The sequence below is a fragment of the Cricetulus griseus genome, chromosome X (assembly GCF_003668045.3).
Source record: "Cricetulus griseus strain 17A/GY chromosome X, alternate assembly CriGri-PICRH-1.0, whole genome shotgun sequence".
NCBI classification, from domain to species: domain Eukaryota; kingdom Metazoa; phylum Chordata; class Mammalia; order Rodentia; family Cricetidae; genus Cricetulus; species Cricetulus griseus.
The window spans coordinates 40,665,989-40,680,760 of NC_048604.1; the positions used below are offsets into that span (position 1 = coordinate 40,665,989).

At 35.7% G+C, this 14,772-nt stretch overlaps 1 protein-coding gene across 2 annotated transcripts in view; it reads right to left on the bottom strand.

Moving 5' to 3' along the window:
- Positions 1 to 682: 682 nt before the first annotated feature.
- Positions 683 to 14,772, bottom strand: part of Rnf128 (ring finger protein 128) — a 102,131-nt gene continuing 88,041 nt past the window's right edge. For both annotated transcript variants that reach the window (XM_027433668.2, XM_027433667.2), the window contains exons 3-7: positions 11,340 to 11,411; positions 8,875 to 8,957; positions 7,826 to 7,922; positions 6,450 to 6,618; positions 683 to 2,040 (exon numbers count right to left, since the gene is read on the bottom strand). In XM_027433668.2, the coding sequence (XP_027289469.1) occupies positions 1,907 to 2,040; positions 6,450 to 6,618; positions 7,826 to 7,922; positions 8,875 to 8,957; positions 11,340 to 11,411 (555 nt within the window). In that variant the 3' untranslated portion in view covers positions 683 to 1,906. The remainder of the gene's footprint in view (positions 2,041 to 6,449; positions 6,619 to 7,825; positions 7,923 to 8,874; positions 8,958 to 11,339; positions 11,412 to 14,772) is intronic.

Below are 14,772 nucleotides of genomic sequence, written 5' to 3' on the forward strand. Positions count from 1 at the left end.
ATGTTTTTTGTTTTATCTTATTATATTTTATTTTGTTAAAAAAGAAATAAATCATTAGATTGGAAAATATCTCTCTCAAAATGACCCCCACAAAACTTAAACTCTTTAAAAATATAGGCAATAGTTTATACTGCACAAATGTTGTCCCAGAAAACACATGTACACTGATTTTGATAATCATGGTCCTGAGGTAATCCAAGCATCTGTGTATTCTTAAAATGTTTTACACAAGACAAGATATATTCTGATTCATTAGAAACATCCTGTTAGTCATACAATCCAAATAGAAAATTGGAAGAAAGTATTAAAATATTGAAACAACCCTCATGTCATAAATAGTATAAATATATGTTAGCATCAAGATATTTTAACCTTGTATTTTATTCCTGATCAGCTTTATTATTTACTTTGCAGACATCTAAAACTACTTCACAGTTTGTTCAGTAAGATCCTAATGGCTGTTCTTCCCTTTCTGTGTGAGGTCATATGTAAAGATCACACTAGAGGTATAGTCTGTACTGATCAATATATCAATGACCATTTACATCCAACTATTCCTACCTCTTAAAACTAGGTGTATTGTATTCAAAAGTCAGTATATGATAGCTAAGTTGAACACCAGATGCAATATTTCATTGGAATATTTTATTTACATTTTATATTTAAAGAGAATCAGTACAAATTGGGGCATATTTACAGCATTTTCAAATCAGTGTACAAGAATGCAATGGTTTCATCCATTATATATTAAGCAAACAAAAATACATGTTTGTTCTATTTTTGTCTAAATTCTGCTGGAATTTGCACTCACTGGGAACAAAACTAATGGACAAGCCACACAAAATAGAAATAAAGTACATTTTTAAATAACTCTATTTAACTTTGGTGGTTGAAGCTTCAAACTTTATATTAAGGCACCTGGAAATACCCCCTTCCCTTGATTCTTTTTCAAACACCAGCAAAATGCATTCACAAAATTGTAGATATATGGACAGAATTTAAATTTAATTAGAGCCTATTAGGCCAAATGTAAACTCAATTTTCAATGTCAACATTGTTTGGAAAAAAATTTCCATAGACAAATCTTAAAGATCATTTTCTGTAGATGATGTCTGCACAGTAACCAGTTACCAAATTTTGTGATTTATTCTATTTCTATTTTCAAATTTTATGATAGTTTCTATTCTGTGCTTTTGAAAATTTCAAGTTTGAGAAATAGTTAACAATAATTTTGTAAGAAACTTTTTGTGTCTATAATTTTGTGTGGTGTCACTAATATACTGATCAACCAATTCAGTTCATACTTTCTGACAAACTATGCTCACACTCACATGAAATACATACACAGCTAATTAGAAAGAAAAGGTTAAAATGAGTATTTTGCTTTAATCTTGTTCTATCAACTTAATGTACTTTAAATAGACATTTCATGAAGTACTAGCCTAAGTTTGCATTGCTTTTTACAATTCCAGATCAATATAAGCACCTGGAGACAAACCCTGACACAAATAGCCCAAGCTAAAGTAGTAGTATTGTTTCATTATGATGCTATCATAAAATAACGTGATTACAACTACTCCACATATTTAAAGCAACATGTTTTTAGAAGAAAGTTGTTATAAATGAAAAACCTGACTACTTGTAGACAGTTCTGAATGTTTAAAAATGTTGCTATCACTATCATCAAGAGGAAACTTGCCTATGAAAAACGTTATAATGAGTTTGTGGAAAAAGTCACTAGGTTAAATATGTTAAACCATTTAACTATAATATAATATTAGTCATCTCAGCACTTTCAGGATCGTTCTTGCTTTGTTAAGTATACCCAGTTCATTAATAGTAAACTAGGCCCCGAATTGGCAGTCCTGTTATTACTAACGGTTCAAGTTTCTATTGACACAGATTTTTATGATTTAATTTCTCGAACAGCAGTCTCTTCATTAGGACTTTCATCTTCTTCAAAGGTTGGGTTGTCAACGTGAGGAACAACATCCACGGCCACTGAACTTGCTTCGTGGTTTACCAGCTGTAGATTTTCATCTGGAAACAGAAGGAAAATTTGTAGGATGATTCTGCCCTTCTCTCCTTTCAAGACAGAATTCTGTATCACTTCCAATAGGGCCTTCTCATTCAATGCCATTATACTCTGATGATTAAACCAACTCTCTGTTCCTTAATCCTATATGGCTTTGTAAAACCCAATGTGGGTTGCCCTCCTATATTCATAGCATTCAGGGGTACGAGGCACAGGCATTCTTGTGTTGTCAAGGCTAGCTGGAACTACATAGTAAATTTCAGGCTGTTCTAAGCTACTGTATGAGATTCTGTCTCCCCCCAAAATCATAATTTATATTGTTTCACATAAGGCGCTTATGGCATTATTGATTTATGATTCCTAATTTTGATTCTTGTACATGTTCTTACTTTGCCTGGATTATAGACTCATTAAGGACAAAAGTTACATCTTTTACTTCTTTTCTTTCCTAAATATAACAGGTCTTAAACCTGGCTGCATATTCCTACCACTTGGGCTATTTGAACCTAACTGCACAGTAAATAAAATATATAACCATACTAAAAGAAAAAAGGTGTGCACTGACAAAACACCTAAATAACTTCATGCCAGATGGCTAAAGATAAAAAGGGTTGTATAGTAGTTACTGAGGTATTTTATGTTTATTCTAGAATTGAGAGGTTAAGTAAACATATTTTAGATAAGGAAAGACTTTCTCCTTTCACTGTCACTAAAAGGAATTCGAAGGCCAGTAGGCTAGTCTAGAATGAGGCCTGTGCTGTGGAGCTGCAATCACACACATGCAGCAGTATAAACTCAGTGTCTTTCGTATAAGAGGGAGAAGGACAGAGAAAGGAAGAGAGGGAAAGCTTTGTGAGGAAACATGTATATCCTAGCCTTGTTCTTTGAAAAGAACTTGATTGTGATAACCACCAAGTGACGATAAGTGTGCCTAAAGCCCAAATTTTGCTTTTGATATATCAATCTCCAAGAAGAGGCCTCTTGAAGAAATGGCAGATTCTGGGACAGAAAGTGTGTAAGATTAGCCTAGACTCTAGCCTAGGTGTCAGCAAACTATGACTCACAGAACCAAAGCCACGGTGAAGAGTGCTTTTCACATTTAAAAAAATCTTTTCAAGACAAATCAACCCCTATCCAAAGAGATACACAAAAAGAATATGCAACAGAAATGTATGTGACCTTCAAACCATAAATATTTACTACTTGGTCCCCTTAAATGAAAAAAAAAGTCAACCTCAGACTGAAAGCATACTATGGTACCAGAAATTAATGAAGTCAAAAGAATAAAGAACCCAACTTCAATAAGTTTCTGAAGATGGAGGTGAAGAATTTATGAGCAACGGACAAATCGTGAAACTAATAATGAAAGAAGTATCTGTGACCTCACTCTATTACCAATAACTAAATAAAACACCAAAGGAATAGTTCTTCCTTAAATTTGAAAATTAATGTGTGGGAAGAATGATGGGAAAACACTATTTTGTGGACACTCCAGTCATAATTATAGCAGGAAGTATCAAATATTGCTCAAGTTGGCCAGGAAAGGAGCAATGAGAAACAAGGTGTTTGCATGGTTTCCAAGCACTTATCAAAAAGATATTTAATGATTACAAATGGAAAATAGTAACTTTAAAGGGAAGAATTTGGCAGACAGAACCCTTAACCAAGTGAACAAAGTTAAAATCATTTGTAATGAGAACACTGTGTGCCTCATAATACGTGCTGCTGCCTGGGACACAGCATCACTTCTCTGGCATTCTTACCAGAAATGGACAGTGATTTAATTATCTTGAAGCAGAAGACAAGGCTAAATAAAGTAACATTTTATAAAGTAATAGACAAGTAACCTTCAAAAGTATCAACAGTATAAAAGGCAAATATTAAGGAATTGTCATAGGCTGGAGATTAAGGAGTGTGGGTCTTCAAACAAAAAAAAAGGACATGCGTGGACCAGCTGGTGGAGTTGAGTAAGGTTTGCAGTTAATAATTCATCGGCTCTATACAAGCATATGGTTACATAAGATGTTCATATTTGCAGAAGCTAGGAAAAAGGGTAGATGATCATTCTCTGTACTATTACTGAAATTTATTTTCCCAGTCAATCTAAAGTTATTTCAAAATTAAATTAAAACTACCTGTAATTAGGCTCCATCCCTGATGAATTCTTATTTAATTGCTCTAAAGCATTGTTTATATGCCATATTAAGACAAAATCTCTTCATGTGATTCTGATGTACAACCAGGTTGACAATCAGAGGCCATACTTGATGTACTCTCAGTGTGGTCCCTGTACCAGAAACATCAGTACCACCAGGAAGCTTGCTATAGATACAAATTTTTAGGCCCCACTCCAAACCCACTGAGTCAACAAGTCTTCCAAGAAATTGGGTAGGTAGTATTCTACTTTGAAGACCAGTATTCTAACAGAACTGATCCCAACGATGCATTGCATAGATGAAGTAATTATGCATTTGCAATTATAAAAATCAACTGTCATTGTAATTGTCAGTGACAAATACATAAGATCCCCAAACCAGCAAAATGCAATTACAGACAAAATTGAATGTGATCTAAGTGAGCATTTATTCAACATAAATTTACATATCTTAGATAGTAGCATGTGCTGAGTAGAAAACAGGTTAATATAAGATGCCCTCCTCACTAAGAGGAAGTATAAATTATGATACAATTTAGACTACTAAATGGATTTAATACAAATGTATGGATGTTGCCTTGCAAGTGAAATGAAGGCTTCTCAAAGAGTGTGGGAGGCAAGTCTTCAAAGGGGGAGCAGACATTAGATTGGGGAAGGAAGAATACAAGTAGGACATGGAGAAGCAAGGGGCTCATACTGTAACTATGTATGAAAGATTAGAAATTAGGGGACAGAATTGAGAAAAAGTATTGAATCAACAGGAAAGAGGGAGTTAAGAATCTAGGGTAACTAAGGATCTAGGAAAGAATCCTTAAGGCCTTAAAGTGGGTGTCACTACATTCACCCAGGAAAGAATACAGGCAGAACATGGATCACTATTTCATTTGCCATTCAAATGATCTGTAAAGTCTCTTTACTTCCCCATCCTTCCAACCAACCCCCACAAGAACTGAACATAGTCAAGTAGGATGGAATTTTATATTAAAAAAAAACTAGCACAAATTAAATTCTCTTTTATCTTCACTGAATTCTATTAGCACACCATTATGGGAACACAAGATCAACACGACAAAGAAACAATGACTCAGTATTATAGGGAGAACAATCCACAGATAATTAACATTCCTATGAGTGTACTCAAGGAAATGTCTGGAGATCAGATTGCAAGAAATACAAAGTTTGCTTTTACATGGTTGTGTGCCTCGTGACGTCTTCACAAATGGTATTTATGACACTTATAAACCTACAGAGGAGCCGGGCAGTGGTGGTGCACGCCTTTAATCCTAGCACTCGGAGGCAGAGACAGATGGATCTCTGTGAGTTCGAAACCAGCCTAATCTCCAAGAGAAAGTTCCAGACAGCCTCCAAAGCCACACAGAAACCCTGTCTCAAAAAACCCCAAAAAAACCCCAAAAAACAAAAAAACAAAAAACAAAAACAAAAACAAAACAACAAAACCAAAAACCAAAACAAAACCTACAGAGGGGAAACTGAAATATTCACAAGCTATTGTGGTAACCTAGTTTCTTCCACTTTTACACTAAAATGAGGTTACTTCAAGGTAAGGACTGACTGAAAACTTTCAAACCAAGAATAACAGGAAAAAAAGTTAGAAGCTAGAGAAAAGAAAAATAATTCATATAGAAACTTGAAAATTACCCCCTAAATTTCTCTTGAATTTCTTATGAAATTACTGAACAGTAATAATAATCCACATGAATTCCAAAATTAGTGTGTTCGATCTTAGTTTTGAACAATGGATTCATATCCTAGAAGAGTCAACAGGTGGCAGCACACACCATTGTTAACCCTAGTTTCCTGAGAAAATAGGCATGACCCTAGCTGTGGTAAATCAAATTCTTATATTATTTCTGGAGTCACTTCTCCTACATTCTGATTTATCTGTAATAAACAATGGCTTCTAAAGTTTCTCCTTCACCTCAGTAAGATGTTAATGAGCCAACATTTAAATGGCCCAGAGAGCATCTTTCCAACAAAACTCTAATTTTTTGAATAATCCCAATTCCTTCGCCATGCCATCTATTTTAGGAACATTTGAATATGTATGTGCTCTTTGAATATGCATATATTTTATGGCAGGAGTACATCTTTCATTTCGTCATTTTGAATAGAAAAAAAACTAGAAATGGCATAATGGATGAATGGAACAACCACCGAAAAGCAAGCCTATGTGGATAGATGTGTGGCCCCCAGTGGACTACTTGTGATGAGCTCACTGCCCGCCAGTATTGTGCTTACTTGCTGACTGTACATGCTCCTCCAGAGGCGGCTCATCTGCTCCCTGTACCGAAGCATATCCAGATGATGCAGTCTCACTCCGATTATCCTCTTCATGGGGAGAGGCAGTATTAGATGCATCGTTGGAAACAGGAACTTGTAAAGACACTGATCCATCTTCAACATCCACCTGTGGAAAGCATTCAAGCAAATTAAGACTTTTGGAGTACATGTAGTACATGTGTTACATTGACATATGACTATGATGTTTTCATTGGTGATAACTCAGCAATATTTCTTAGCCTCATAAACCTCTAACCCATTTTCATATCACAAAAATCTTTTGCTGGCCCCAGTCATGGTGGCTGGGGTAAGAATTGGCTCTACCAGTGGGGTACATATATTTTCATTTGGCTGATCGCTTCACCTCAAAACATGATGGCTGGTACAAGGTAGGCACTCAATATATGTTAATATATATTATTCTGTCCCAAAACAGAATTGAAAATTGCTGTCATCTGCATATTTCTGATAAGTTAAAAAGATTTTTGAGGGACTGGAGAGATGGCTCAGAGGTTAAGAGCACCAGTTGCTCTTCCAGAGGTCCTGAGTTCAATTGCCAGCAACCACATGGTGGCCCATAACCATCCGTTAAGAGATCCAGTGCCCTCTTCTGGTGTGCAGATATACATGGAAGCAGAATGTTGTATACACAATAAATAAATAAAATCTTTAAAAAAAGAAGTAAATTAAAAAAAAGATTTTTGAGTTGACATTTAATTTTAAAGACAAGTTTTTTCATTCACCAAATACAAAATTATAATTTTACTATGCTTTCTCAAACTGTCATGCTTACTTAATGACAAATTTGTAACTATGCAGTAATGACAGGGTTAAAACAGAAAAATAGACCTGGCAGTGGTGGTGCACATCTTGAATCCCAGCATTTAGGAGGCAGAAGCAGGCGGATCTATGAGAGTTTGAGGCCAGCCTGGTCTATAGAGCAAGTGCCAGGACAGGCTTCAAGGCTACACAGAGAAACTGTGTCTCAAAAAAACAAAAACAAAAACAAAAACAAAAACAAAAACAAAAACAAAAAACAAAAAAAAAGAAAAAGAAAAAAGAAACCCAGAAAAATAGGTAAGTTGGTAATTTACAGCTCTAATTCTGATCCAAATAATAAGTACATTTGAGAAGGGAAAAGAAGGAAAATGGTTATGTCCAAGATGGTAAGAACCCCTCAGTATCTATGAAAAAATTGTCTAGATTTGGGTATAAACTAAAGGATTTGCACATTACCTACCCAGAGAGACAAGGATGTTATTTTCATGAATGCCCAGGAATGTAAATACCATAGTGCTGAAGTTCCTTCATAGAAAGAATATAGCAACGTTTACCTCAATTCCCAGAGCTTTGAGAATGTCACACTTGCACATGGGGCAAGTCCTGTGTTCTAAAAGCCATGGGTCCACACATGTCTTATGGAAAATATGACTAATGAAGGAGAAAAGAGATAATACAGTTATAAGATGTGAAACACCAACACTTTCACACACACACACACACACACACACACACACACACACACACGCACGCACGCACGCACGCACGCACGCACGCACGCACACACACACACACACACACACACACACACACACACACACACAGACACACAGAGAGAGAGAGAGAGACAGAGACATATACAAGTACTCACGCACACAGAGATTACACTTAGCTTTTGCGAAGATGCATTTTTCCCTTTTAAACATACTATTTAATAAAGGGGCCACAAGAATAGATTTTGGAGAATTCATAATCAGAGCTCTTAAATATAAAGGCCCCATTACTCTCTAGCCTCAAAAAGCTATTTATAGTATCCATAACTTGAAAATGGCTAATGCTACTTAAGACTGTTGGTATTTCAAATATTACAATATTAAAGTTATCAGTTCCTTAACTCTAAAATAGAATCATCATTCTCAGTAACAGAATGATAGAATACTGAGTATAACAGTACCGATATGCTTTAGGCAATGAAATGTGCTCCAAGAATATCACTATTTAGTAGCTGAGAGATGACAAGTTAAGAATAACCTTCTGCAAAGGAATAGTATTTATAAAATCTAACGAGTAAAGACTGCAAAATAGGGCACTAAGCTGGAATGAATTTAAAATAAATAACCAAGTACTAACTATTCTCTCTCTGTGTCTCTTTCTGTCTCTCTGTCTCTTGTCTCTGTCTCTCTTCCTCTCTCTCTCTCTGCTGACTAGGTTTCTCAATTTCCTATAGAGGAAATAAACTCTTGAGAACAAATTGTACTGGATTTTGCAAACTCTAATTCAATTTTAGTGCTATATCAATTTGGAGGCATTCAAAATAGTTCTCCTTCGACATGCTAATTTGAAGGATGTTATTTTTATGGAGATGAAAGAAGATGAAACTTACTTGCAGGTTAGGATGCGCACCAAATCATTTGGTTTATAGAGCTCGATACACACAGCACAGCTATCTCCATCGGGGCCAATTTCCTATGAACAAATAGTTACTGTTACTCAAATAAGCAAAAGTAAATTAAACTTCAGAGCCAGGCCAGCATATGCATATGTATTTAACACCTGGAAATTTCTATAGAAATAGAAGCATTACTGAGTATGCAGCTTTGAAATTTCAATGGGTGATTTCAATTCACTGACACTTGGAAAAGGCAAAATAACAGAGTCAACAAAATAAGAAAGAACAAATTAAATCATGTAGTACTGACTTCAACTCTTTTTCCTGATTTTAAAATTTATAGAAAGCCACTTGTAAGTTTTCATAGTTATGTTTTCTCTAATAAGGTATAATTTACATATAGTAAAATTCAGTCATTTAGTCTACAGTCCTGCATGTTCTGGAAAACATGTAGTAATCAAATCCCCACCACAATCAAGGTATAGAATAGTAACTTTACCACAATAAATTCACCCAAATTTCCTTAGTAAATAAGCTTCCCTTCCATCCCCAACCTCTGCCTATCACTGTTATACTTTCAATTCCTATACCTTAGGCTTTAATAAAATAATGCCATATAAATGGAATCATATACTATCAAACTTTTGAGTCTCACATCCTTCACTAATTATAAAGCCTTTGATATTTACGTATGTTATTGTAGGTAGCACTAGGACTAGCTACCTACTATTACTGAATTATATTCCATGGTATGAATATCCCACAATTTATACATTTGCCAAGTGATGGGAATTCAGATCCTTTCCAGCTTGGGCAATTACTAATAACTACGTTTAGAAGTTTAATGGAGATTTAGGAGTTTCCTTCCTTTACAGTTATCTACTTTGGTAAATGTATTTTTTTAACTTCATAAGGAATTTCTAATCTGTTTTTCAGGGTGGACATGATCATTTAGTATTGTCACCAGAAGACAAATAAGAATTCCAGGGGTTGTACAGATTCATCAGGTCTTGGCTTTTCCAGGAGTTATTACTTTTAGCCATTCTAATGAATGTGTACTGGTATCACAGTGGTTTTAATTTTGTATTTCTCTAATGACCAGTGATATTGAATATTCTTTTGTATACTTCCCAGGCATATGTTCCTTTGAGAAAATGTCTGTTTAACATACTTACTATATTTATTAAATTTTTAAAAATATTTTTATTGTTGTGGGCCAGCAAATGGGAGCTGAGAATTGAACCCAGGACTGCTGTAAGAACAGCAAATACTCCTGAACTCTGAACCATCTCTCCAGTCCACATTCAAAGTAATTAGCACATATAGTATTAGGTTTCATTACAGTATTTTTCTTTTCTTTTATTGATTGTTATTTTATGTGTATGAGAGCCTGAGTGCATGTCTGTACACCCTAGGCATACAGTGCCTGTATAGGCCAGAAGGGGGCATTGGATCTCCCAGGACTGAAGTTTCAGATGAATGTCAGCCATCAGATGTGGTTGCTGGAAATTGAACCTGGGTCCTCTGGAAGATCAGCCAGTGCTCTTAGCCATTGAGTCATATCTCCAGCTTCCTCACTGTAGAATTTTAAATTTATTTTGTTGTTGATTCTCCCATATACTCCACTATCTCCCTGACCCCCTTGTACCTTTATACCCTTTCCCCATAATCTCCTTTCTGCTTTCCTATTACAGGTTTGTAGCTATATTTTTATTTGGCTGCTCTTGTTGCTCTTCAGTCAAGAGTGTTGTCCTTTTTAATAAATACACAATTTGCAAATATTTTCTTCAATACTGTACCTTGTGTTTCCCTTCTTAAAAAAGTCTTTCAAATAACAGAAAAACATTTATTTATTTATTTATTTATTTATTTATTTATTTGTTTGTTTGTTTGTTTCTTTAGTTGATACAGGTTCTCATTATGTAGCCATGGGAATTTGCTATGTAGATCAGGTTGGCATGACTCTCAGAGACATCTATGCCTCCTAAGTTTTGGAATTAAAAGATGTGCTCCACCATTCCCAGCAAGAATAGAAATTGCTTTTAGTTTTTATTTTATTTCACTTTATGTTTATGTAAGTTTTACCCTGTTTTAATGGCTGTGCACGATGTGCATATCTGGTGTCTACAGAATCCAGAAGAGGGCATCAGATCCTCTAGAACTGGAGTTGGTTGTGAGCCACCATGTGAGTGTTAGGAATCTATCCTGGGTCTTCTGAAAGAGGCCAGTGTTCGAGCCATCTTACCAGCCCCCAAAGAACAGAGATTCTTACACTTTGACAGTCAAATTACACATTTTCTCTTTGGATTTGTTTTTAGTGTCATGCACAAAAACTATTAATGTATCCCACCCACATCATGAATTATTTTTCTTCGAAGACTTCTAATGAAGACAATTGGAGAAGGGCATTTAGTTTAAAGAGTGGCCTGTTAGTGTTGTTTTAAAAGCAATAAAAGTACCTTGTCTCCTTGTTTCAACGTGCGCAGCTGAAGCTTTCCAATAGCCTTTTTAGCATCTGCCTTTAACTGCCTCTGTAATCAAAACAGATATTGAAGACAGTTTTAAGAGAAGTGTGATAGAAGGTATAGTGATTTAGTATTAATTGGTAAAAGTTACTATCCAAATAAAAATTCAGAGACTAAAATCTGCAGCTAGATATATGGCTCAGTTGTTATGCAAGCACAAGCCTTTTTAAGTTTGATGCCCAGCACCCACAGAAAAGCTAGGCACCATAGTGTGTGACGCTAATCCCAGCACTAGGGAGGCAGAGACGGGGAAATCATTGAGCTTTGCTATCCAGTCAGTCTAGTTGATTCAGTGAGTTCCAGGTTCAGTGAAAGACTCTGGTTCAGAAGGTAAGATGGAAAGCAATTGAGGAAGACACCTGTCTTTGACCTTTGACCTCCACACCAGAGTGCAAATGCACGCATTCACTCACACAATTTTTAATTAAAAATTTTATACAATATATTTGATATATTCTTTCCTTTCCTTTGACTCCTCTCAAATCCCCCTCCCCACCTCCCCTATCTGTCTAACTGCATGTTCTCTCTCTCCCTTCCTTCCTCTCTCCCCTCCCCTAGAACAAAACAAAACAAAACAAAACCCACAAAAAGTCAGTCAAAAATGCAGCAAGGCAAAAATAAAACCAAAAACAAACAGTGCACAAATACAAAACACAGTCTGTTTTGTTTTAGCTAGCCACTCCTGGGATGGGTACTGCCCTTCAGTGTGGTTGATATACCCAGTGACACATCAGTAAAGAAAACTGATTTTTCTCTTTCCTAGCAGCTATTAATTGAAAATAGCTTCTACACACACACACACACACACACACACACACACACACACACACACACACACACACACACACACAAATGAATTAACCCTAATACATATCTTATTCATTTCATTCATCTGATATCAAGCAGGATCTTGCAAATTACTGAAACTTTTCCTTACAGCCCACGGAGTCAATTGTATGTTACCTATAAACTCACCTCTGTGTGGGGCCACCCACTAGAGCAGTGGTTCTCAACCTTCCTACTGTTTTGACCTTTAATATGTTGTGTTGACCTCCAACTATAAAACTATTTTGTTGCTAATTCATGACTGTAATTTTACTGCTGTTATGATCTATAATGTAAATATCTGATATATAGGATATCTGATATGTGACCCCAAAGGGGTAGCGACCCACAGGTTGTGAACTGCTGTACTAGAACTTAGTCTATCTACCAGGACTACACCCTTAAATAAAACTGACTTTCCATTCCAAGTATCCATCAACTGTTAATAATCTAGGGGTGGATGTTTCCAGTCCCTCTTCTTCAATGCAGGAATGCTGACTGGTTTGATCTTGTATAAGTCTCATAGAGCTAATCACAGTTGCTGTAAGCTTAAGAGTGTAGTGGTCCTATAATGTCCAAAAGATACTGTCTTGCCCGAGTCCACGCCAGCATCTGGCTCTTATAATTTTCCAGCTCCCTCTTTTAAGATATTTTCTAAGCTTTGGGGTCAGGCAGTGTGACATAGTTGTTCCATTTATGGTTCAGTACCCCACTGACCAGTTGTGAGTTTCAGTGTTAACTTCTCTGCACTGCACAAAGACACTTCTCTGATGAGGACTGAAAATTGCACTAATCTATGGGTTTAGACCTATGAATTTAGAAAGCAGTTTGACACTATGTCCATTTAGCAAAATACTAGTAATATGTCTACCTCCTGGGTTCTTAGCCAGATTTATAGTACCAGACATTAGTCTCCTCATGTAGAGTAGACCTTAAATCCCCAAATTACTGAAACTTACATATTGTGTTTCCCTACTTTTAAAAATAGCACCCCTGGGATCATAATTTTAAAAACAGTATGCCTCTCGCCTAAATGGATTCGGATGCTATGAATTTTTGAAGCAATTTTCCTATTTGAAAGCCCAGAGGACCTTTAAAGTACACCATCTCCAATTTCTTTTCTAAAATGAGTCTTGTTCAAAAAAAGTTCATAGGATTTGAATTCAAATGGACCTAGATTCAAAATATGACTTTGTCATTGACTAAAGAATAGCACCAATAAGACACTAAATGATTGAGCTTACCTACTTTTCTATAAAATGAGGATAATAATAACCCCTCATAATATTCAGTATTAGGAAAACCTGCTGCTTATAATTGTCTAGGAAGGAGGATGGATTCCGGGTTGTTTCATTGAGCACATGTCTAGATGAGTCTGGATATTCAACATCAAACTAAAGCTCAGGAACAAGAACTAAAACATTCTGCACAAGTCATATTATGAAGGGGGATGACCCTACAAGTTAAGAAAATATTACAAAGAATGGAGTCATTTAGAGACTGTCTTTCTTCTATGCAGTTTGAATCAACCACAGGAAAAATAATGTTGCAAATGAATCATTTTCTTTCAGAAAAATGTCTGTGTTTTATATAAGAATGTCTCAGGTGAATATTTCATACGTTTAAAATGAAATTGAGATAGGCTTTACATCAGGGCAGATGCTGTGTGGGCTTGATAGCATTGCAACAAGACAGATGATAAACAATCTTATTTTGAATTATAAAATGAATAAACTGACCAGAAATTCAGCAAACAATAGGTTTCAGAAGCAGAGTTTATTATGAGAATGAAAATAGCTTCTCCCACCCAATGCAGGGTCTGTTCTCTAGAAGGGTCTCTAGATATTATGGTACATGAAAATTAGATATAATGCAAATAAGACATCTAACACAGTGTCTGCCACATCATAGATACTCAATAAAATATTTAGTAAATGAAACTATAAATTACTTGTAAATAAGTATCACTGGGTACAGGTAACATGTCTATAAATATTTCTGACAAATACATTTTGGAAGGAAATAATCCATAGTATGGGTATGTAAAGACTGTCATCAGTGCCCAAAGATGTATCCTACATACTGAAAGGTATTTGACTTAAAGCTAACAAAATTACTAGCCAAATTAATTTTCTTCTGTCACAGGAATAGCAAAAATACCTCTCAGATTGCTATTTGTCAGTAAATATAGATTAGTCAAAGTAACTAATGAAGATGCTAATGAAAGCCCCAGTAAAGGCTAGAAGAATAATAGAACATGATCTTTATACTTCTGAAGTCTAATCCAATAAAAACATTTATAATTCAGCTGTTGTCTGATAGCTTTTCAGTTTTTTGAGCCTATGTGTCCCTGTCGCTGAACAACTAGGACCCATAGGCCTGGCTGCGGCTCAGATTTCAAGCCTCAGTACTTTCTTATCACACAGATCAGACACAGAGAAAAAAACTGCAAGGGAAACAGAGCCCATGAAAGAAAGGAACATAGTATACCCAGAAATATATCTTTGCTTATTCTTTTGTTACTTGTCATTAAAGCAGTTCT